Source organism: Rhinoraja longicauda, chromosome 8 (assembly GCF_053455715.1).
Source record: "Rhinoraja longicauda isolate Sanriku21f chromosome 8, sRhiLon1.1, whole genome shotgun sequence".
Classification (NCBI taxonomy): domain Eukaryota; kingdom Metazoa; phylum Chordata; class Chondrichthyes; order Rajiformes; family Arhynchobatidae; genus Rhinoraja; species Rhinoraja longicauda.
Genome location: NC_135960.1, coordinates 66,530,429 through 66,556,717, shown reverse-complemented (window position 1 = coordinate 66,556,717; position 26,289 = coordinate 66,530,429). Strand labels below are relative to the sequence as shown.

Sequence of the window (26,289 nt, the reverse complement as noted above, 5' to 3'; positions counted from 1 at the left end):
CTGACCTCTGGCATTTGGTATTTCCATACTGGAAAGAAGGTTCTGATTGTCCATCCCATCTACGCCTCTCATCATTTTATATACTTCTATCAGGTTTCGCCGCAACCTCTGGCATTCCAGAGAAAACAATCCTAGTCTGTCTAACCTCTCCCTGGGCCTAATGCCCCGTAATCCAGGCAGCATTCTGGAAAACCTCCCCGGCACCTTTTCCAAAGCCTCCACATCCTTCCTGCAATGGGGTGACCAGAGCAGCACGCAATACCCCAAATGCAGCCTGAACAAAGTCCTATAAAGTTGCACCATGAACTCCTCACTCTTGTACACCAATGCCCTGACCAATGTAGGCAAGCATGTTTTGACCAATGCCCTGACCAATGTAGGCAAGCATATTATATATTTTCTTTCCCATTTTTTAGATTTAGATTTAGAGATACAGCGTGGAAACAGGCCCTTCGGCCCACCGTGTCCGCGCCGCCCAGAGATCCCCGCACATTAACACTATCCTACACACACTAGGGCCAATTTTTAAAAAACATTTTGTTACCCAGTCAATTAACCTACATGCCTGTACGTCTTTGGAGTGTGGGAGGAAACCGAAGATCTCGGAGAAAACCCACGTAGGTCACGGGGAGAACGTACAAACTCCGTACAGACGGCGCCCGTAGTCAGGATCGAACCTGAGTCTCCGGCGCTGCATTCGCTGTAAGGCAGCAACTCTACCGCTGCGCCACCGTGCCGCCATTCTATCTACTTGTGGTGCCACTTTCCGAGAGTTATGGACTTGGACTCCAAGATCCCTCTGTACATCAATGCTGTTGACAGTCATGCCATTAATTGTGTATTTTCCCCTTGGCTTTGACCTCCCAAAGTGCACCACCTCACTCTTGATTGGATTAAATTCCATCTTCCATTTCACTGCCCATATCTGCAGTGGATCTATACCTCGCTGTATACTTTGACAGCATTCCTCACGGTCCTCCACCCTAGTCAACTTGGTGTCATATGCAAACTTACCAACCAACCCATCTATGTTTACATCCAAGCTATTTATAGATCTATCACAAACACCAGAGGTCCCAGCACAGATCCCCGTGGAACTCCACTGGTCACAGACCACCAGCCCGAATATTGTCCTTTCACCACAACTTTCTGTCTCCTATCAATAAGCCAGTTCTGAATCCACACAATCAAGTCACTGCTAATCCCATGCATCTTAATTTTCTGGATCAACCTAGCATAGGAGACTTTATCAAATGACTTACTAAAATCCATGTAGACAACATCCACTGGCCTACTTGCATCAAAAACTCAACCCAGTTAATGAGACATGACCTGCCATGTACAAAACCATGCTGACTGCGCCTAAAGACCCCATTCTCTTCCAAGTAGGAGTAAATTATGTTTCCACCAGTGGGAGAGTCTAGGACTAGAGGTTGTAGCCTCAGAATTAAAGGACTTTTAGGAAGGAGATGAGGAGAAATTTCTTTAGTCAGAGGGTGGTGAATCTGTGGAATTCTTTGCCACGGACGGCTGTGAAGACCAAGTTAGGGATATTTTTATGGCAGAAATAGATAGATTCTTGATTAGTACAGGTGTCAGAGGTTATGGGGAGAAGGCAGGAGAATGGGATTAGGCGGGAGAGATAGATCAGCCATGATTGAATGGCAGAGTAGACTTGATGGGCCAAATGGCCTAATTCTACTCCTATCACTTATGACCATATGACATATGACCTGAATCCTATCCAAAGGAATCTTCTCCAGTAGTTTCCCTCATGAGGCTCGCCAACCTGTAATTCCCTGGAGTTATTAAACTTCCCTTCTTAAATAAAGAAACAACATTATCTCCTCTCCAGTCCTCTGGGAACGTACCTGTGGCTAGAGAAGACACAAAGATTTTTTCGAGGCTCCTGCAATCTCCTTCTTGCCTCTCTCAATAATCTAGTTTAGATCTCTCAAGAGAGAGCTAGATAGAGCTCTTAAAGATAGAGGAGTCAGGGGGTATGGGGAGAAGGCAGGAACGGGGTACTGATTGAGAATGATCAGCCATGATCACATTGAATGGCGGTGCTGGCTCGAAGGGCCGCATGGCCTACTCCTGCACCTATTGTCTATTGTCTATTGTCTATCCCATCAGGTTCTGGGGATTTATCCACCTTAATGCTCTTCAAGAGCCCCAACACCTCCTCCTTCCTAATCTCAAACTGGCCTCGCATATTAGTATTCACAATTTCAAAGTTTGTGGTTGAGAATGCATAAGTAGTTTTTTTGTTAATATTCTGGATCAGTGCGTTGCTGTCAAAGGCAGCATTTATTGCTAAGCCCATCCTTAGTCACTCTTCAGAAGGTCGTGGTGAGCTTCCTTCTTGGGGCACTGTGGTGATTCTGCAGACGTTAGTCCAACAGTATTCTTGAGTAGGATTTACACCTGGGATGAATGAAGAAAAAACAATATATGTCCAAACCCAGGATGGTGCACAACTCGAAAAGAACCCGCAAATGTACCGCCCATGCAGCTTGGTGTTGCTGAATTGCTGTAGGAACCTGCTGTATCCACCTATATAACTCTAAATAAGAGACGTGCAACTTTAAATGCTCGTTCTGATTCAATAAATTTGCATTTATAAGTGGTTACGCAACTAATTTAATGGGGCAAAAGTACAGAGATTGCAAAAGTGAATCTCTTTTGCAACGTGGTAAGCTGGATCTTTGAATCTTAGTGCAGTATCTCAGAGGTCTTTGGTTCACTTTCTCTATTCATCTAACAACTGCCAAGTTTACGTTGGGTCACAAAGTGAGACTGACTCAGGCAAGAATGGGCAAGCAGCAATCTGACCATTGGGTTGGCACACGCAATGGACACCGACATATACACCAATCAGCCAAAACATTACGACCACTGACAGGCGAAGTGAATAACATTGATTATCTTGGTACAATGGCACCTGTCAAGGGGTGGGATATATTAGGCAGCAAGTGAACAGTCAGTTCTTGAAGTTGATGTGTTGGATGCAGGAGAAATGGGCAGGAGTAAAGACCTGAGCGACTTTGACAAGGGCCAAATTGTTATGGCCAGATGACTGGGTCAGAGCATCTCTGAAATGGCAAGGCTTGTGGGGTGCTCCCGGTCAGCAGTGGTGAGTACCTGCCGACAGTGGGTCGAGGAGGGACAAACCGACAGGGGGCAGGGTGCCCAAGGCTCATCGATGCGCGAGGGCAACGAAGGCTATCCCGTCTGGTCCGAACCGACAGAAGGTCTACTGTGGCACAAGTCACAGAAACTTTTAATGGGCATCACGGGAGGAATGTGTCACAATACACAGTGCATCGCACCCTGCTGTGTATGGGGCTGTACACGGAGGACCAACAGCATATTAGGCAGGTGGTCATAATGTTTTGGCTGATCAATGTAGAAGGGGAACAGGCTCTTCAGCGTACAATGTCTGTGCTGCACATGACCCACATCATTTCACACCCTGCATATCCATGTGCTGATTTAAAAGCTTTTTAAACACCAACATCATATCTGCTTCCATCACTTTCAATAGACAATAGACAATAGGTGCAGGAGGAGGCCATTTGGCCCTTCGAGCCAGCACCGCCATTCAATGTGATCATGGCTGATCATTCTCAATCAGTACCCCGTTCCTGCCTTCTCCCCATACCCCCTGACTCCGCTATCCTTAAGAGCTCTATCTAGCTCTCTCTTGAATGCATTTAGAGAATTGGCCTCCACTGCCTTCTGAGGCAGAGAATTCCCCCAACATTGGGAACATGTTTCCTGCCTCTAACGTGTCCAGCGGCAGTGTGTTCCAGGCACGCATCACTCTCTGTGTAAAGAAAAACTTGCCCCGCTCATCTTCTTTGCACTTTGTCCCTCTCACCGTAAAGCTTTACTATTTGACATTTCCACCCTTTAAAAAAGATTCTGGCCATCGTTCCTATCTAGGCCTCTCTTCATGTTATAAACTTCTGTCAGGTGTCCCCTCAGCACCTGGCACACCAGGTACAATAATGCAAGTTTGTCCAAACTCTCCTCATAACTATCACACTCCAATCCAGGCAACATCCTGGTTAACATCTTCTCTCCCTTCTCCAAAACTATCCACACTCTTCCTACAATGGGGTGACCAGAACTGCACACAACTACACCCAGTTCTGTAAGGCAGCAGCTCTACCACTGCGCCACTCTGCTGCCCCGAAAGGATTTGAGTATCTGTTTAAGTATTTTTCTCTTTATTAAATTAATTGTGCACTTCCCTAACAGACACCTTGACAGCCAACCCATATCTTTTATTTAAAGTATAAATTGAAAGTCTGGGTTGATACGAAGACTTTTGAGAGGGTTTCGAAGAGGTTTATAAGGTCATAAGGAATAGGAGTAGAATTAGGCCATTCGGCCCATCAAATCTACCCCGCCATTCAATCATGGCTGATCTATCTCTCCCTCCTAACCCCATTCTCCTGCCTTCTCCCCATAACCTCTGACACCTGTACTAATCAAGAATCTATCTATCTCTATCTTTCTGGCCACATCTCCCCAAATTTTACCCCCTTTTCTATTTCCATCGATCACACACCAGCCTCTGTCTAAAATCGCCCTTATCCCCACCTGGGTCTATTTACCTATCATTCTCCACCCCTGGTTCAACCTATCACCTACCTACACCATCTCATATCTTCCTCCCATCTCTTTATACTGGCTATCATCCTCTACATGCTCTGTCCTAATGCAAGGTCAAGACCTGAAATATTGACCATCGTTTTTCCTCCACTGATGCTGCCTGATCTGCTGAGTTCCTCCAACAGTATTGTTTTATCTTTGCTCCTAATTCCAGCATCTGTGGCTTACCAGAATTAGGTGGTATCGGCTATGAGGAAAAGTTGCACAAACTTGGGATTGTTTTCTCTGGAACGCTAGAGGTTGAGGAGAGACCTAATAGAAGTATATAAAATTATGAGCAGCATAGATAGGGTAGACAGTTGGAATCGACCTCCTCCAATGAAGGACCCGGCGTGGGAGGACTGCCGTGTGGGAGGGAGGGGGGGGGGAGAACAATGGACAATGGAGGACCCGGCATGGGAGGACTGCCGTGTGGGAGGGGGATGTGGGGGACAACAAAGAGGGACAGGGGGCGGATACTTTGGCAGCGCCCTTTATGAGCGACCATTTGCATACCTTGGGTGTGCAAGCAAAGAATTCCACTGTGGCTTGTCACGTGTACCAAATAAAGTCTTCATTCATTCAATCTTTCTGCCAGGTGGAAATGTCAAGGACATGAGGGCGTAGCTGTAAGACGAAGCATCAATTTTTTTTTACACAGAGAGTGATGCGTGACTGGAACACACTGCTGGGACTAGTGGTGGAGGCAGATATGATAGTGGCATTTAAAAGGCTTTCAGATAGACATATGGACAGGTAGGAAATGGGAGGATATGGATCATGTACAGGCATAGGAGAGTAGTTTAACTTGGCGTGTGTTTGGGATGGACATTGTGGGCTGAAGGGCCTGTTTGTGTGCTGTACTCTTCTATGTTCTATAATGAAGCTGGGATGTGATGTTAAAATTGTACAGGGCATTGGTGAGGCCGAATCTGGAGTATGGTGTGCAGTTCTGGTCGCCAAATTATAGGAAGGACAATTTGGAGAGGGTACAGAGGAGATTTACTAGAATGTTGCCTGGGTTTCAGCACTTAGGCTACAGAGAGAGGTTGAACAGGTTGGGTCTTTATTCTTTGGAGCGTAGAAGGTTGAGGGGGGACTTGATAGAGGTTTTTAAAATTTTAAGAGGGACGGACAGAGTTGACGTGGGTAGGCTTTTCCCCTTGAGAGTGGGGAAGATTCCAACAAGGGGACATAACTTTAGAATTGAGGGACAAAAGTTTAGGGGTAACATGAGGGGTAATTTCTTTACTCAGAGGGTGGTGGCTGTATGGAATGGGCTTCCGGTGGAAGTGGTGGAGGCAGGCTCGATTTTATTATTTAAGAGTAAATTGGATAGGTATATGGATGAGAGGGGATTGGAGGGTTATGGTCTGAGAGCAGGTAGATAAGACTCGGTCAGAGAGAGCGGTCGGCGTGGACTGGTAGGGCCGAACGGGCCTGTTTCCGTGCTGTAGTTGTTATATGGTTATATGGTTATATGAAGCTATGGAGGTACAATGCCGGTACATCAGGTAAAGGTTTACTTTCAAGGTACACTGAGATAAGGGAACCACGTTTGCTGGCTGACTGTGTTACATTGACTCTGTTCCCAGTCAGGTGGGACACCTCATGAAGCCATTTTGCCTTCCGCGGTAAATCATAACCTTGTCTGCCTCCTCCCGCAGCAAACCCACATACGATTGGCAGATCATGGAGTGCCGTTGGGATCTGCGGTCATACGGGAGTCCGTGACCCGTTCACCCTCGCTTCCAACTGAAGGAGGATGCTTGAAGGTGAGGCATCTTATGTTGGGAAAGGGAGTGTTGACAGTAACGCCAATTGCAGTAGCTTGAATGAACAGAAATAAATCACAAGATTGTAGTTTCAATTCAACAGCTGGATCAAGCAGAACTGAGAATAAATATTGTGTATGGTGTAAATACAGATGTAGAGGAAGACGATCTCATTGAGAGATACAGCATGGAAACAGGCCTTTCAGCCCACCTTGCCCACACCGGCCAACATGCCCCAGCTATGCTAGTTCCACCTGCCTGCGTTTGCTCCATATCCCTCCAAACCTGTCCTATCCATGTACCCGTCTCACTGTTTCTTAAACGTTGCGATAGTCCCAGCCTCAACTACCTCCTCTGGCAGCTCGTTCCATACACCCACCACCCTTTGTGTGAAAAAGTTACCCCTCAGATTCCAATTAAATCTTTTCCCCTTCACATTAAACCTATGTCCTCTGGTCCTCGATTCCCCTACTCTGGGCAAGAGACTCTGTGCATCTTCCCAGTCAATTCCTCTCATGATTTTATACACCTCTATAAGATCACCCCTCATCCTCCTGCGCTCCCAGTGGTGGGTCCCGTTGTAGGTGACGGAAATGTTGGCGGATGATTCCCTCCTGTTCTACGACTTACACTACCTATACTCCTAGATCACTCTGATCCAAAACACTCCCCAGGGACATACCATTCACTGTGAAGGTCCCAAAATGCAACAACTTGCACTTTTGAGCATTAAACCATTCCTCGGCCCACTTGCCCAGCTGATCATGATCCTACAGTGGCTATTGATGATCATCTTCTCTATTTGTAATATCAGCCACTTTCGCATCATCTGCACCATCTGCACCACTAGGTGCAGGACTCCAGACCGAAAAAACAATATTCAACCAACACCGTCTGCTTCCTTCCACCAAGCCAATTCTTTATTCAGTCAAAATGAGGAGGAAGGAATTGAAGGTGCTGGGTTTACAGCGAAGGTAGGCCCAAAATACTGGAGTAACTCAACGGGTCAGGCAGCATCTCCACAGCAAAGAAACGGGTGACGTTTCTGGTCGAAACTCTTCATCAGACTGGGGGTCAGTGGGGAGGTGTGAAAAGGTTCGGAACAAATCGGAGCCGGGACCGATGACCAATGAATGGTGGAGTCCACAATGGTCCATTGTTGGCTTCCACAGCCAACAATGGACCAATGCGACCAAAGGTACTAGAGGAGCAAGATGGACCACTCCATCGAAATCGTCCATTCTGAAGTGTAGTACACAAAGGAGTGTAACGTCCGCCATTTTAGTAGGCAAAACCCACCGTTCGCTATACCTCTCGCAGTGTAATCAGTGTTTTGAGGAAACAGTATGTGTGATGATACCATTAAAATGCAGAATATATCTCATCTATCAATTCACAGATTTTTGTTATTTTTCTTTTTAAACGTTTCTGCAAGTTTCTGCCCACTAAAATGGCGCCAAGAGGTACTACGGTTTTTAGGGTCGAGTGGTCTATCTTGCTCTGCTCTATTATCTTTAAATGCAACCTTACTCCCACCTGTCTTGTTCTTCACTCTAACAGGAACGCGCATGCCTCGAATCTCACCATCACACTTTTAAAAGCATCCCACTTTTTGGGTGTCCCTTTGCCTGCAAACAACCCACTCCAATTAATTTTAGCAAGTTCCTGTCTAATCCCATCAAAGTCCACCTTGCCCCATTTCAGAATTTTAACTCGTGGACCCTTTCTTTCCTTATCTATAACTCAGTTAATACAAGTGTGATCACTGGTGCCAATAGGATTGCCCACAGCACTTCAGTCACTCACCCATGCCAATTTCCTAAGAGCAGGCCAAGCTTTTTCCTCTCTCCTGTAGGGCACTCTACGAATTGGCCAAGGAAACTTCCCTGAACATATTCAAGAAATTCTACCCGATCTAAGCCCTTGGCATTAGGGGCGGCACAGTGGCGCAGCCTTGTAGAGTGGCTGCCTTACAGCGCCAGAGTCTCGGGATCGATCCTGACCGTCGGTGCTGTTTGTACGTTCTCCCTGTGACCGTGTCGGCGTTCTCTGGGTGCTCCAGTCACCACCTACATTCCAAAGATGTGCATGTTTGCAGGTTAATTGGCTTCTGTAATTTTTCCCTAGTATGTAGGATAGAACTGGTGTGCAGAAGGGTCTCGACCCGAAACGTTACCCATTCCTTCCCTCCTGAGATGCTGCCTGACCTGCTGAGTTACTCCAGCATTTTGTGAATAAATACCTTCCATTTGTACCAGCATCTGCAGTTATTTTCTTATACTGGTGTGCAGGTGATCGCTGGTTAGTGTGTACTCAATGGGCTGAAAGGCCTGTTTCCATGCTGTATCTCTAAACTAAACTAAACTCATTTATTTATTCACATTGAACCTTTGTCTCACCTGGAAAGACTGTTTGAAACAAAGGTTCACCTGCACCTCCTCCAACCTCATCTATTGCATCCGCTGCTCTAGATGTCAACTTATTTACATCAGTCTGAAGAAGGGTCTCGACCCGAAACGTCACCCATTCCTTCTCTCCCGAGATGCTGCCTGACTTGCTGAGTTACTCCAGCATTTTGTGAATAAATCGATTTGTACCAGCATCTGCAGTTATTTTCTCATACTTCTTAAACTAAACTAAACTGAACTAAACTAAACTAAACTAAACTAAACTAAACTATGGCAATCCCAGTCTATATTGGGAAAGTTAAAATCCCCTGCAATGCCAACCCTATTAGTCTGGCAGCTGCCTGCAATCTCTTGGCATATTTGTAATTCCTGTGACCATTTGGGGGCCTGTAATACACTCCCAACAAGGTGATCATCCCATTTTTATTTCTCCGCCCATACAGCCTCACTGGACGAACTGTCATTAATGTCATCTCACACTACGGCCGTGACATTCCCCTTTACCAATTTCCTCAGGCACATCTGCTCTTCGCACTCATGCAATGAAATCCATTACATCCACCTCACAGAGTAGTTTAACATCGTACTCAAAGACACCTTGTTCTTATGCCTGACAAAAGATCTTAAGTCTGAAACAAAACAGAACTCTGTAGAAAGTTATGAAAATAATCCAAGTGTATTGTCTGACATTTTGGAAGGAGATGAGGAGAAATTTATTTAGTCAGAGGGTGGTGAACCTGTGGAATTCTTTGCCACAGAAGGCTGTGGAGGCCATCAATGGATATCTTTAAGCAGAGATAGATAGATTAATAGACAATAGACAGTAGGTGCAGGAGTAGGCCATTCGGCCCTTCGAGCTAGCACCGCCATTCAATGTGATCATGGCTGATCATTCTCAATCAGTACCCCGTTCCGACCTTCTCCCCATACCCCCTGACTCCGCTATCCTTAAGAGCTCTATCTAGCTCTCTCTTGAATGCATTCAGAGAATTGACCTCCACTGCCTTCTGAGGCAGAGAATTCCATAGATTCACAACTCTCTGACTGAAAAAGTTTGTCCTCATCTCCGTTCTAAATGGCCTACCCCTTATTCTTAAACGGTGGCCCCTTGTTCTGGACTCCCCCAACATTGGGAACATGTTTCCTGCGTCTAGCGTGTCCAACCCCTTAATAATCTTATACGTTTCTTGAATATCTTATAAGATTCTTGATTACTGCAGGTGTCAGAGGTTATGGGGAGAAGGCAGGAGAATGGAGTTAGGAGGCAGAGATAGATCCGCCATGATTGAATGGAGGGGTACAGTTGATGGGCCGAATGGCCCAATTCTACTCCTATTCCTTCTGACCTTATGACCTTTAATTCAAATTTATTTATTTATTTAACCGAAAATATTGTTAAATGCAAAAATGCATTTTGAAATATATCAACGATATGAGCAATGTTGGAACATCGTCTACATTTTCAACCAGCCAGGGTACAATAAGATAAACAGTGAAAAGGAAAAAAAAAATCATAATTTAAAAAAATAATTGGATTTAAACAAAATAGTGGTAAATAGTCCCGTACAATTCTGTGTGTAACCTGCCAACCAAGTTCCAGTGTCGTTCTGTAATTACAACAGTACTGACAGGCCTAAATACAACTGACAAATGCTGCTGACATTTGGATAATTTAGTTGTTGCCACTCTTGGAATAACTCTGCATTCTGCATCATGTCATTAAATATCCTTCAAATATCCACGCTCTTTTGACACATTAAATGTTTTAACTCCAATTGACTAACAATGAATTAGTAGCTGGTGAGTACCCTGTGAAGTAGGTATTTCCACATCGCCTCAGTGAAGTTGAAAGGCTGAATGATTTACAGCGTTCCTAGCAACTTCACAAAAACAAGAACTCAACGTCAACCTAATGAGAATTTCAAACAATTCTGCATTTGCACATTATTTAGTTGGGAGAAGTGATGAGAGAAGTCATTGTAAGAAAATAACTGCAGATGCTGGTACAAATCGAAGGTATTTATTCACAAAATTCTTCAGTCTGAAGAAGGGTCTCGACCCGAAACGTCACCCATTCCTTCTCTCCTGAGGTGCTGCCTGACCTGCTGAGTTACTCCAGCATTTTGAGAGAAGTAATTGTGGTAATTAAAGTCCAGTTAACCAAGACCTTCCATAGGAATTATATCCAGAGACCCAGACAATGAGACTCAGGTTCGATCCTGACTACGGGTGCTGCACTGTAAGGAGTTTGTACGTTCTCCCCGTGACCTGCGTGGGTTTTCTCCGAGATCTTCGGTTTCCTCGCACACTCCAAAGACGTACAGGTATGTAGGTTAATTGGCTGGGTAAATGTAAAAATTGTCCCTAGTGGGTGTAAGATAGCGTTAATGTACGGGGATCGCTGGGTGGCACGGACTTGGTGGGCCGAAAGGGCCTGTTTCCGGCTGTATGCGTATGGTATGGTATGGTATGGTAAAACACAATGAAATTTGTTCAAAAGCCAATGGAATGTTGGCATTCATAACAAGAGGAGTTGAGTATAGGAGCAAAGAGGTCCTTCTGCAGTTGTACAGGGCCCTAGTGAGACCGCACCTGGAGTACTGTGTGCAGTTTTGGTCTCCAAATTTGAGGAAGGATATTCTTGCTATTGAGGGCGTGCAGCGTAGGTTTACTAGGTTAATTTCCGGAATGGCGGGACTGTCCTATGTTGAAAGACTGGAGCGACTAGGTTTTGTATACAGTGGAATTTAGAAGGATGAGAGGGGATCTTATCGAAACGTATAAGATTATTAAGGGGTTGGACATATTAGAGGCAGGAAACATGTTCCCAATGTTGGGGGAGTCCAGAACCAGGGGCCACCGTTTAAGAATAAGGGGTAGGCCATTTAGAACAGAGACGAGGAAAAACTTTTTTAGTCAGAGAGTTGTGAATCTGTGGAATTCTCTGCCTCAGAGGGCAGTGGAGGTCAATTCTCTGAATACATTCAAGAGAGAGCTAGATAGAGCTCTTAAGGATAGCGGAGTCAGGGGGTATGGGGAGAAGGCAGGAACGGGGTACTGATTGAGAATGATCAGCCATGATCACATTAAATGGCGGTGCTGGTTCGAAGGGCCGAATGGCCTACTCCTGCACCTATTGTCTATTGTCTATTGAAAGGACACACTCAGCAATTGTACATCAACGAGTTTAACTCCAGGAGTGGGGAGGTGCGAAGTACATAGAATGTACAACTATACAGCACAGGAACAGACCATTCGGCCCACAATGTCTGTGCTGAATATGATGCCAAGATAAACAATCCTCCTGAGCCTGCATGTGATCCATATTCTCCTATTCCCTGCACATCCAAATGCCTATCCAAAAGCCTCTGAAACACCACTATCATCTCTGCCTCCAGCACCACCCCAGCAATATGTTCCAGGAACCCACCGCCCTCTTGTGTAAAAATACCTGTCCGCACATCGATATATTACTAAAACTCTCATTGTGCATGTTTGTATATTGGTTCGCTCGTAAATATATTTATACCCGAAATACAGCCAAAACAGTACACGATAGCGCAACAATTTTAGGCCCACCTTACTCACCATCGGCCTGCGGTTCAAATGGTTGTCATATTTTTTAAGTTATTCACTTTTTAAACTTTAAAAATCACTTTTTAAACTTTAGTAAATTCCTTTTCCACTTGCCTGCCTGTCAGCTGTGCCTGCGCAGTAATACCTCCATGTTCGACATCACAATGGGAACCCAACGGGTCCGCGCAGTTGGGGGCCGTTGATCTAATACTTACGTAAGATGGCCGCTGGATCCGCGCGTGCGCAGTTGGGGGAGGGTTACCCTTTGGAGGGGGGGCGGGAGCTGCCAGAATGACGGGAGTAGCGGCCAATGAGGGGGTAGGGGAGTGAGGAGAGCTCTCCTGGCTGCTGGCTGACGTGATGGCCACCCGGGGCCGGGGTGATGGGCTCCCTCTCCCTTCTCGCCCGCCCCCAGCCCCGGGGGAGTTTTAAGGGGGTGTTGAAGGTGGATGGAGTGGGTGAGTGTCGTTAGTGGGGGAGGGTTGCCGGGCCTGCAGGAGAGGTTTGGACGGAGGGTTGCCGGGCCCGCAGGAGAGGTTTGGACCCAACACGTCCACGCCCGGCTAGTCTCCTCTAAATTTAGCCCCTTAAAGCTATGCCTGAAAGATATTTCCACCCTGAGGAAAAAGGTTCTGACTATCTACCCTGTCTATTCCTCTAAAACAATGGTCAAGGGTAGTATAAATAGTCATCAAGAGAAGCCTGAATTAATAAAATTGAGCTTTTAGTTCATGGCAAATTGTGTCTGGTTTTTCCGATTGGGTTTTCTGACAGGGTAAAGGAGAGGAATGGTTAAGATTATGTGGTAGCTGGCATGTGGACATATTTTCACAAAATACTTTATTAAGTGTCGTGTAGAGAGCTGGCTGTACTCTTGCCTAATCACTGAAGACGGAAGAGCACATTGAGAAAGAGATTAATAAAGCATATGGGACCGTCACTGCACATGTAGAGGCACCGGTCACAAAACCAGGGAGATTGTGTTGAACCTTCACAAAAGGATGGTGCGCTGTGCTGCCCGTCAAGGCACTTTAGGAATGTAGCAAAGGTCTTAGGGCTAACGGAATCAAGGGATTATGGGGAGAAAGCAGGAACGGGGTACTGATATTGGATGATCAGCCATGATCATATTGAATGGCGGTGCTGGCTCGAAGGGCCGAATGGCCTACTCCTGCACCTATTGTCTATGTTTCTATGTTTCCCAGAAAGATTCCAGGTTTGATGGGGTTTAGGGTTCTCAATGGGGAAGAGAAAGTTGAGAGAAGATTTATTTCCATGTATCCAAAATCTCAGCAGATTTGGATGGGATAAATGAAGGAAAGGGCTGAGGGACACAGATGTCAAGGGTCCAATGTTGAGGAGAAGGGTTGGCAACCTGCAAATGGTTTTGAGTACATAGCCTGGGAGTCTCTTTAAAAGGGAATTAGATGAAAATTGCATGATAAACATAAACACAGAACAGGCAGGGGGATTGGGGTGGGGGTGGGGGGTGGGAATGGCACATGGGCCTGTTTGAATTGGTGGTTTTCTCTGTGAACTGAGTAGCCTTTTTCAATGCTATAATAATTGCATGGCCCTCACAGTGTGCTGTGAAATGACCGACACTAACTCATTCTAGGCTAATATTAGATTTTAAAATTATACTAGACCAAGTGGACCCATTGGGCCCAAACCTCTCCTGCATTGATGCAGCACCCTCTCCACCCACTCCCCCCTTCCCTTCTCCCTTCTTCCTTCCCTCCCTCCCTCCCTCCCTCCCTCCCTCCCTCCCTCCCTCCCTCCCTCCCTCCCTCCCTCCCTCCCTCCCTCCCTCCCTCCCTCCCTCCCTCCCTCCCTCCCTCCCTCCCTCCCCCCTCCCCCTTCTCCTCCCCCTTCCCCTCCCCCCCCACTCCATCCCCCTCAACCTCCCCATATCCTCCCCCCTCCCTCCACCCCCCTCCCTCCCTTAAACATTAAAATGTGAATAACTTAAAAAATATAACACCGATTTGAATGAAACTTCTTCCATTACCACCAAAGGGACGACGGTGAGTAAGGTGGGCCTAAAATTGTCACGCTATCGTGTACCTTTTTGGCTGTAGTTCAGGAACAAACAAACAAACAAACGAGAGTTTCAGTATATAGATAAAACATTTAAGGCCCCCCCTTGGTCATGGCCGACTATGGATGATGGCTGCTTGCTCCAAACCTCGGCTAGAGCAGCGTGGATGTGTGGTTGGATGCAAGCCTGGGCGATGTTATATGAAGGACAGGCTGTTGCCCGTGCAGCACGTTCCCCCTCTCCACGTCACTGATCGATCCAAAGGAACAGCAGAGCCGTTACAGTTTGGCACCAACGCCATCGCAGGAGCTGCCAGAACGATGTTGTGGACAACGACCAACTGCCTTAGGGACTCCGACTCCGGATTTTTCTTGAGGTTTACTCCTGGAGCCTTTTCAATGACTGGATAAGGCCACAAGGCAGTGGAGGTTTTAGGTCAGAGTTTTCCCTCTCCTAGATGGACTGCCTTCCCAGGCTGACGAGCCTCATCTGCCCGAGACTGGTGGGGGCGGGAGGGTCGACCTTCCCGTCTATAGCACCTGCCCACTGCAGCCTTCATCCATCCGCCTTCCCAGCCGTTGTGACGCTCCACTAAAGTCAGCCATCATCCTCCCTCCGCCTGTTCCACCGTTGAAGTCTTGGTTGGATTGCTCTTCGTCAGGGACCTCCCCCTCGACCTTACCGCCATGGGTGACCCAACCAGGAGCGTAGCTCCAGACGGCATCGCTCTCAGGATCTCAGGACCACACAAGCTTCTCCACCACAACAAGGTGACAATCCACGGAGAAGTATAAAAAATGTGATTTTATAAAAATGCACCTAAAATACAAACACAAAATGCATGATGAGAAAGGCTCAAAGTCACTAGCAATAAACACTGAATGTTGTCTCAAACCCTAAATAATCCACATAATTCTTTTGGATTACAAGGGCTTTGGCACAAATCCAAATCAATCCCATGTCAAAATGTATTCTGTTTACACCAGATTCATTAAAAGGGATTTAAGGTAATTGTGACTTTTAGATTTTAATTCAGCCGCAAACGAGGGTTGAGTGGCTTAAACCGTGCAACTGTTAGAAGTGAAATTGCACCGATCATGAACCACCAGCATCAGCCAGACCACACATGTGGCAGAAACTCGTGGGGCTGAGTTATATGGGAGTCATATTGAAAATGTTTTGTGATATTCCACCAACTCCTCCCCCCCCCCTGCAAGTTTAAAACAAGAAGTCACCTGAATTTAATTTGAAATTCGGCACTCGACACTTTGAAATCTCCTTCTAAGACAGAACAACCCCACCTGCAAAATAAAATTTGAAGCCACCCCGCTGATTGTTCCTTATTTCATATATAAAATTCCATGGTAACCCACTTTCCATGAAAAGTAATCCAGATCACTCACACAATTCCAGTACGTTATTACAACGTTCCTAAATGTAATCATTCAATATCTTACTTCCTCCCCTGCAGGCACTTCACACATGGCTCCCAGCTGCATTTAATTGTGGTTTTCAGCACATTATCCCCTTTATCTCATTTCTTTCCCCCTCTTATCTTTTTTCAATCAGTGCACTTCTGGTACCTTATTAGTTGAAGGGTCACATTTCATTTTCACCAAATGGATTTAGCGACTCGTGTCTGCTGAAGGAGAATAATGCAATGCCTCACCCCTTCATTTGCCCCCTGTATGGTATAAATACATTCTTAATTCTTACCACACTTGTGACTTCGGGACTAATTTTTAAAAAAAGCGAAGAGAAATGTCGTGCAGAATACAGCAGCTATGCTTCAAAAACAACATGTAAGCAGGGTCTGCATTGGGGCCGAGCGAGGACTTTGCCTTCAATTATACAACACCTTCCCTGCACAATTTGTATAAATCCAATCTTGCGGATGATCCCTCCAGGGTTTTAAATACAGTTATTGAATTATTTTGGCAACGCCCAACATTTTGGTTGATTACTTGAAGATGCAACTGCCATCCCTTTGTCTCCTTTAAGTGGTTTGCCTCAGTGCTGTCACCGCAGGATCCGAGAGAAGTCTTGATCTTTGGAGGGCATCCAGCACCTTCGGTTAGAATCATATCGACATTTCTTATTGAAACCCCAGTGCCCTCGAGAAAAATTTCCTGAAAGCAAATCAATGGACGGTTCGCTCCACAGGGCATTGCGATCTCCCTCCCGTCCGCCCCAGGATCCTGACTTCCAGTGACAGAAGAGAAAACCGCGGTCCTCTGTGTGAAGCTTCACTCTCCGAGTGTCCCCGAGTGTCACTGTAACAGAGAGAAATCCTGGCAAATCTCTGTCTGAGCTTTGTCCCCTTGTCCTAGAAAGCAAGAGGAAATTCCACAGCTGTGGATGTGTGGAGATCAAAAGGGAAATACAGGAAAAGGATAAGACAAAGAAATGTAATAAAAGAATGAGAACGCATTCCCACCACAAACGGTTTCTCCAAGGGTAACGTGATGGAAGCAGCATGCAATATTTAGATATACGTTTTGGGGCCCGTGGAATACATCATAGTGATTCGTACATCGTACATGCGTGCAGGATTCACAGTTCAGCTAACAGCAACCTTAAAAGTGCACCTCCAAAATAGTGTTGCAGAGAATGAAAAGTTAATATCTGCTAACTAATTTCTCCCTAAGCCTTTCTTGAGGTCCCCTGGGTGTCTGTGCGTTTTGCCGGAGCAGGGCAGTGTGCAGCCAGTCATGAGTAAAAAAGGGTGGGAGTTAACAACTACCTATTCAAAATCCTGAGAGCGATGCCGTCTGGAGCTATGCTACTGGCAGGGTCACCCATGGCGGTAAGGTCGAGGGGGAGGTCCCTGACAAAGAGCAATCCAACCAAGACCTCAACGGTGGAACAGGCGGAGGGAGGATGATGGCTGACTTTAGTGGAGCGTCACAACGGCTGGGAAGGCGGATGGATGAAGGCTGCAGTGGGCAGGTGCTATAGACGGGAAGGTCGACCCTCCCGCCCCCACCAGTCTCGGGCAGATGAGGCTCGTCAGCCTGGGAAGGCAGTCCATCTAGGAGAGGGAAAACTCTGACCTAAAACCTCCACTGCCTTGTGGCCTTATCCAGTCATTGAAAAGGCTCCAGGAGTAAACCTCAAGGAAAATCTGGAGTCGGAGTCCCTAAGGCAGTTGATCGTTGTCTACAACCTTGTTCTGGCAGCTCCTGTGATGGCGCTGGTGCAAAACTGTAACGGCTCTGCTGTTCCTTTGGATCGATCAGCGACGTGGAGAGGGGGGACGTGCTGGATGGGCAACAGCCTGTCCTTCATATGACATCGCCCAGGCTTGCATCTGACCACACATCCACGCTGCTCTAGCCGAGGTTTGGAGCAAGCAGCCAACACCCAGGATGCATCACCCATGGTCGGCCATGACCGAGGGGGGCCTTAGAATTCAAAATCTGAATTTCTACAGACAGTACATAATGCGTGGATCAAATCACATACCTGACTTGCTGAAACGTACCCTCTGGAAGTCCTGGCCATTCCTGGATTACGATGCTCTGCAAGGTGCCAACTCTTGCCTGCTCCTGGCTCCTGGGATGAAAGCAAACAGTGTCCGGCCGAAAATCATGTTTCCTCACAACATATCACAAACAATGTGTAGGAAGGAACTGCAGATGCTGGTTTAAACCGAAGATAGACACAAAAAAGCTGGAGTAACTCAGTGGGACAGACAGCATCTCTGGAGAAAAGGAGTAGATGACATTTTGAGCCGAGATCCTTCTTCACATCTATCTGTTTGGTCCTACCTGTAAAAATCCATGATGACAGTGTGTACTATCTAAGGTAGACACAAAATGCTGGAGTAACTCAGCGGGTCAGGCAGCATCTCGGGAGAGAAGGAATGGGTGACGGAAACGGAAACGTCACCCATTCCTTCTCTCCCGCGATGCTGCCTGACCCGCTGAGTTACTCCAGCATTTTGTGTCTACCTTTGATTTTAACCAGCATCTGCATTTTTTTCCTACACCTGTGTACTAACTAAATCTTTTAGGTTTTGAAAAGGTAGTTGTCAACTCCCAATCTTCACCTCTCCATCAGTTTTCCCCTCTATAAACCAAGTCTTAATCCCCACCTTTTTGACTAAGATTTCGACCAAGATGTTGCTTCTTTACACCAATAATAGTCAACACAGACATGAAAACCTCCTCATTGCATACCATCCTTTTATGGCTGATGAGTCAGTGCTCCCATAATTGGAAAATGCACTGAAAGTAGCAAGGACCGTGATGTGAAGGTCAGTGTACTCGAATAGCTCAGCAGCACCACCAGACTCAAGTGTACTGACTTATCGAAACGTATAAGATTATTAAGGGGTTGGACACGTTAGAGGCAGGAAACATGTTCCCAATGTTGGGGGAGTCCAGAACAAGGGGCCACAGTTTAAGAATAAGGGGTAGGCCATTTAGAACTGAGATGAGGAAAAACTTTTTCAGTCAGAGAGTTGTGAATCTGGAATTCTCTGCCTCAGAAGGCAGTGGAGGCCAATTCTCTGAATGCATTCAAGAGAGAGCTGGTTAGAGCTCTTAAGGATAGCGGAGTCAGGGGGTATGGGGAGAAGGCAGGAACGGGGTACTGATTGAGAATGATCAGCCATGATCACATTGAATGGCGGTGCTGGCTCGAAGGGCCGAATAGCCTCCTCCTGCACCTATTGTCTATTGACTCTTGTTGGACACAGCTGCCAGACTGGGCCTGCAGCAGGTGGTGCATGAACTGACACAAGGGATAAACCAACGTGAGCTCATCCTCACCAGGCCATTGGCAGCAAGTGCATCTATCCAGAATAGAATTGGTTGAAGTGACCACCGTTAAAGCTCTTCAGCTCTGCTACATTTAGGCCTGAATGGTGGTGAGCAATGAAACGCAGGGAAGAGGAGGAGGTGTCGTGGGCACTCCCTTCCTCAGTAACGGCAGGCCCCGGTGTGCATGTGCTAATGAAAAGACTGAAGCGTTTGCAACCGTGTTCAACCAGAAGTCCCTTACCTGGCAGGGGAGAGACCATGATCAAAATGGCGGATCTCCCAGGCCGAGGCTATCCTATTGCACTGTGGGTGTGCTGGCACCTGCCATGTCCCCAAATGCGGGATACTCGACTGCAAAATTCGTGGTAGTGGGGGACTGCGTTCAAAAAGAGCGGCACGGTGGCGCAGCGGTAGAGTTGCTGCCTTACAGAGCCAGAGACCCAGGTTCGACCCCGACTATGGGCGCTGTCTGTACGGAGTCTGTACGTTCTCCCCGTGACCGCGTGGGTTTTCTCCGAGATCTTTGGTTTCCTCGCACACTCCAAAGACGTACATGTTTGTAAGTTAATTGGCTTGGTATAAGTGCAAATTGTCCCTTGTGTGTGTAGGATTGTGTTAATGTGCGGGGATCGCTGGTCGGTGCGGACTCGGTGAGTCAAAGGGCCTGTTTCATCATTGTATCACTAAAACTAAAACTGGAAGTGTTGAATCGGTGACCAATCTTGGCTTCTTCCTGAGATCCTACCATCACAGGAGCCAGGCTCCAACCGACGTAACCCACTTCATTTGGTGTCAGTTAATGACTGAGATCACCGGTTTCCCCAAAGAGCAGATGATATCCCAGTTGTGCTACTGGAGATCTCTCTCTCTCTCTCTCTCTCTCTCTCTCGAGCCAAGGTGTCTCAGTTGTAACACCTACAATGTGGAGATTGCCTAGTTTTGTTCTATTCACAACAAGCAGAACAAATCCAATCTGGCTAATTACCAAACTAATCAGTTTATTCTCAATCATCAGTAAAATGGTGATGGGCCTCAGTGACAATGCTAATGAGTGGCGCATACTCATCAAAAATCTACTCAGATCTTACCAAGAACAAATATGGACCAAAGAACTGAATCTAGGGTGAGGTAAGAGTGAGGACCCTTGACATTAAGGTAGCATTTGTCAGATGTGGTACCATGGTAAAACGGAAGTCAATCCAAAGGACGACATTCATGTCATTAGAGCGATACCTTTGACAAAGGAAGATGGTTATGATTGTTGAAGGCTCCCAGGACATCACTGTGGAAATTCCCCCAGGCAGTTCTCCAGGATCAATTATCTTCAGCTGCTTCATTCGTGACTTCCCTTCCATCGCTCAGACAGAAGTGGGGATGTTTGCTGATGATTTCACAACGTTCAATCCATTTGCAAATCCGATACATGCAAGCAACAAGACAACATGCAGGCATGGCCCGATTAATGGCAAGTAATATCAATGCTATTCGGCTGTCAGATAACGGCCACTGCAACCAGAGAAGGCCTAACCATTAGTTCTGAAGGACTGAATTATTCTATGCAGGAAAAATGTTCCCGCTGTTGGGGGAGTCCAGAACCAGGGGTCACAGTTTAAGAATCAGGGGTAGGCCATTTAGGACTGAGTTGAGGAAAATCTTTTTCACCCAGAGAGTTGTGAATCTGTGGAATTCTCTGCCACAGGAGGCAGTGGAGGCCAATTCACTGGTTGTTTTCAAGAGAGAGTTAGATATAGCTCTTAGGGGTAACGGAATCAAGGGATATGGAGAGAAAGCAGGAACGGGGTACTGATTTTGGCTTGAAGGGCCGAATGGCCTACTCCTGCACCTATTTTCTATGTTTCTATGTTTCTATCAATTACGATCAAATAAGGATGAGCAGCTCGCCACCTGACTACCTAGTCCTTTCCAAATCAGAAATGTGATTTAATTGAAATGCTATTTAAGTACACTGAAGTTCCCACCCAGAGTACATTCCATACCTGCCTGAATGACTGCAACATTAACAACTTCCAAAAGTTGGACACAATTGAGGGGAAAGCAGCTTGCTTGACTGGCACCTATCCAGCACCTTAAATATCAGGGCGGCACGGTGGCGCAGCGGTAGAGTTGCTGCCTTACAGCGAATGCAGCGCCGGAGACTCAGGTTCGATCCTGACTACGGGTGCTGCACTGTAAGGAGTTTGTACGTTCTCCCCGTGACCTGCGTGGGTTTTCTCCGAGATCTTCGGTTTCCTCCCACACTCCAAAGACGTACAGGTTTGTAGGTTAATTGGCTGGGCAAATGTAAAAATTGTCCCTAGTGGGTGTAGGATAGTGTTAGTGTGCGGGGATCGCTGGGCGGCGCGGACCCGGTGGGCCGAAGGGCCTGTTTCTGCGCTGTATCTCTGAATCTAAAATCTAAACTCCTACAAGCACTGTCACTCGGTGGCCACGGTGTGTACCATTTACAACATGCGCTGTAGTTACTCACCCAGGCAATTCAGCCAGACGAACTAGGAACCTCTCTCACCCAGAAGGCCAAGAGCAGCAGGTACATGGGAAGACCATCTCCTGCTGTCACCTTCCATGTCGTGCACCATCCTGATTCGGAAATATACTGCAGGTCCTTCATTGGCATTGGGTCAAGCAAACCTCTCCACTCCTACTGTCCCACTGCAGACAGTGAGAATACCCTCATCCGAAGGTCTGTAACGGTTAAAAACACTGCCTCACAACCACCTTCTCTAGGGCATGTAAAGACGGGCAATAAATTTGCTTTGCCATGAATGTCTGGAGCCTCAAAGCAAAGGAAAATTAAATTCCTAACGTAACCACATGTCAGTTTTTATTTGATAGTGTTCCTGTGAACCCCTGCTCTTCTACATTGAAGTTCAGTTTAGTTTATTGTCACGTGCACTGAGGTACAGTGAAAAGCCTTTGCTGCGTGCTGACCAGTCAGCGGAAAGACAATACATGACTACAATTAAGCCATTCACAGTGTGCAGGTACATGACAAGGGAACAATGTAAAGCCAGCAAGATAAAGCCAGCAAAGCCCGATCAAAGGTAGTCCGAGGGTCACCAATGAGGATGATGGTAGTTCAGGACTGCTATCTGGTTGCGGTAGAATGGCTGCCACTGGTGTATCATTGGCGGTAATCTCCACATCTGCTCCATCCCGCTCATGTCCCACAGGCTGCTGCTCACCCAAACTTCAAACTGAAGGCGAAAAGACATCTATACACTAAAACTCTCGTCTGTTATCTTGTTTGTGACTGAACTTCAGCCAAAACGGTACACGATAACGCCACAATTTTAGGCCCACCTTACTCACCATTGTCATTTTAGTGATAATGCAAGTAGTTTTATTGAAACCGGTGTTATATTTTTAAAGTTATTCACATTTTAAAGTTTAAAAGGAGGGGAGGTGGAGGGGGGGAGTGGGGGAGAAGGGAGAGGGGAGTTGGGGAGAGAGGGGAGGGGTGGGGAGGAGAGGGTGCTGCACCAATGCAGGAGAGGTTTGGGCCCAACGGGTCCACTTGGTCTAGTCATCTATATTTTCTTCAGCTTGTCGCAAGCAAGTAGAGTGGGCACAGATATTCATCCCAAAGGGTCAGCATTTGGTGACTGCACCCATGACCTTGCCTGGCAGTCTCTTGCAGGGCTGCCTGGCTATAGCTCTGGGGGAGAAGTGGGTTCTCCAGGGCACTCATGTACAAAGAACATGCCTTCTGTTAACCAGCTTGCCTACATTCCTCTGATGTCCCAAGGGAACTATCTCAGCCCCTCCTCTTATGGCAGGATCCATTCATTCAGCAACAGCACTCCCTGGTAACTGGCAGAGTGTTGCTTGCATTTTGGTTGACTGGCTTCAGAGGCGGAACCTGCTGAGTTAACTGGTGCTAGCTGGAAAAGCTCGCTGTTCAATAGGGAACACTGCTCGTAAACCGACAATCGACAATGTCCGTTTAAGTGTAATGTTACTGCAGAGAAACCCAACATAACTCCAAGCAATTGAAATACTATTCCCCACTGAGACGTTCACAAACAACATGAATTTCTAGGAAACTGGAGCTGAGTTCCAAATGTAAGACATTCTTGCAGCCACCGACTTGCCTGCAGGTTACTTTTCTAATGGTTATAGATAGTGTCTGCTGTCGAAGAGCCGAATGGCCTATTCAAGACCTATAGGTGCCGAATGCACCTATTGTCTATTGTCAATTGTCAGACCAGAGCTGAGACGGGCTGTCGGTTGAGAATTGAGTGGAAAGGGTGTCAAGTCTTGTTTCTTATTTGCTACCACTTTCAGGTCTATGGGCCTTCAATGTCTTTAACCTCCCCGAAGTCTACATTCTCAATTTAAACGACTCAGCATTGGTGACACACACTTTCAACCATTCAGAATTGAGCTCAGAATTAATTTCCCCATCCTCTCTGCCTCTCCATTTTTCCTTTCCTTTGAGATGCTGATTAAGACCTACAGAAGTTAGTTTCTGTCACCAGGACCCAAGCATGTAAATTCTGTGCTTCGCTGAAAATTTTACGCAGTGTGGGATGTTTTGCTAAGCTGAAGATGGAACGTAAATGCATTGTTATTGCAGTAGTACAGAAGTTATCGTACATGTCTGAAAGTTGTCTCACTTTACAGCCTCGTAATCTGTCATCAGTTCTTTCAAAGCCCTTCGGAACAACTGTTCCCCTGCCCCACATGCCTCAAATATAGTTATTATATCTGCAAAAAGTTGGTGATTGGATAATTTGCTAAGCCCTAAATGCTTCTCCACACCGGGGAGATAAACTATGAAGGAGCCAGCACCACCATTCAATATGATCATGGCTGATCATCCAAAGTCAGTACCCCTTTCCTGCTTTTCCCCATATCCCTTGATTCCGTTAGCCCGAAGGGCTAAATCTAATTCTCTCTTGAAAACACCCAGTGATTTGGTCTCCACTGCCTTCTGTGGCAGAGAATTACACAGATTCACAACTCTCTGGGTGAAAACTTCCACAGATTCACAACTCTCTGGGTGAAAAAGTTTTTCCTCGTCTCAGTCCTAAATGGCCTACTCCTTATTCTTAAACTGTGACCCCTGGTTCTGGACTCCCCCAGCATGGGGAACATTTCTCCTGCATCTAGCCTGTCCAATCCCTTAAGAATTTTATATGTTTCTATAAGTTCCCCTCTCATCCTTCTGAATTCCAGTGAATACAAGCCCACTCGACCCATTCTTTCATCATATGTCAGTCCCGCCATCCCAGGAATTAACCTGGTGAACCTATGCTGCACGTTAAGGAACTTACACAACCGTGAGTGAAAGAAAATAACTGCAGATGCTGGTACAAATCGAAGGTATTTATTCACAAAAATGCTGGAGTAACTCAGCAGGTCAGGCAGCATCTCAGGAGAGAAGGAATGGGTGACGTTTCGCGTCGAGACCCTTCTTCAGACTGATCAACCGTGAGTGAAGGTGCACCGAGGCAAGGAAAGGAAATGATGTCTTTCTATTTATGCATTACTCCTTCAGGTAAGCCTCGCTTACGCCCATCTTTAGATATCACCCACAGCAGTGCAGCCAACAGAGTCAGGGCAACTCGGTGTGACTGTAAAATCAAATCTCACCTTCTGTTATGCTTCAGCATGAGAACAGGTGAGAAATCACAGGGCTGGCAAGGAAAAAGGGCACATCAGAAAAATCTGTCACAAATTTACAAGCAAATCAAACAATCCTAAACTTGTGATGGGAACATTGGATTCCGTGGGCCGCAGCATATGGAGCAGTTCTAAAGTAGCAAGGAGACGGGGGAAGGGATTAGGTTAGGGAGCACCACTGGGATAATTGCAGCTTCTGAAAGGAAATTAAATTTAACTAAGACCCAAGGATAAGTTTCATTGCCGTGCCTTCAGTCTCTTTAAACGTGACTAAATATCTAATCCTCAAGGTGGACCCGTTCTGAGTATCTGACAAATCTTGTGCAGCCGATCTTGTTCATGTAATATTATTACTGCATTGAAGTATTTTTATTTGTTACGTGCCCAATTGTGTAAGTGATTCCTTGAAGATTGTGTTACAATTAAAATGAAGTAAGTCCAACCAAAGGGAAGTGAAAAAAAAAGTCTATTTAAAGGTCTCTCGGAAAAGAATAGACAGCAAGAACTGGGTCAGAAAGTAATTTTGTGTCTCTTCAATTATTTAGGTGCTGCACACACAGCAATCCCAGTGTGCGAAGGAGAGTCCACCACCGCGAGAGGAGATATGCGCTCAGCCACAAGCTGCTGCTGAGGATAACTGTGCCAAAAAGCCAAGGTCACGTACTAAGATCTCCGTGGAAGCACTGGGCATCCTTCAGAGCTTTATCCATGACGTGGGCCTATACCCTGACCAAGAGGCCATACAGACCCTTTCTGCCCAGCTCGATCTGCCCAAGCACACCATTATCAAATTTTTTCAGAACCAACGGTATCACGTTAAACACCACGGTAAATTAAAAGAGCACCTGGGAACCACCATCGACGTGGCGGAGTACAAGGACGAGGAGCTGCTTACCGAGCCGGAGGAGCATGACAGCGAGGAGGGCTCGGAGATGTACAGCTTGGAGGCGGGAGAGGAAAACCTCAGCACAACCAAAGCCAAACCTCCAGAGCTTGACCAGAAATAATGTGAAGCACCAGCTTATGCACTCCTGCATGGAAGCTTGTTGACAGTCGATTTGTGTTAGGCACTCAGTGCATTTGGTGTACAGCAGTATTGAATATGCAGGTGTAATCTAATGTTGCCTTGGCGTGGAATTCCAGAAACAATTCTTTTCCACAGACTTTTGAGAGTCTTACAGACTGAGAAAGATTAAACTCACTCCGGAGTTTGTTAACTCACTCGATCCTGCACTAAAAGTTGAATAAAGGACCGCTGGGGGCGTTTGAAAAAGGATATGTTCTCAGAGCTTAGCCAGGACTTGATAGGAAAACGTTATACAAGAGTTCTGTGACTTTACACTGAAATATAAAATGAAGGTTCACCCAGTCTTGTCCTCGAAACCACTTTACGATGAGTTGTTTTGGCCCGTGAT

General features: G+C 46.4%; 1 protein-coding gene and 1 pseudogene across 1 annotated transcript in view; both read left to right on the top strand.

The window, feature by feature from the left end:
• satb2 (SATB homeobox 2) overlaps positions 1-25,881 on the top strand; it is a 205,688-nt gene extending 179,807 nt beyond the window's left edge. Inside the window, exon 11 of the mRNA XM_078404577.1 lies at positions 25,420-25,881. Coding sequence (XP_078260703.1) covers positions 25,420-25,881 — 462 coding nt within the window. The remainder of the gene's footprint in view (positions 1-25,419) is intronic.
• On the top strand, positions 19,462-19,613 carry LOC144596398 (U1 spliceosomal RNA; annotated as a pseudogene).
• Positions 25,882-26,289: the final 408 nt, after the last annotated feature.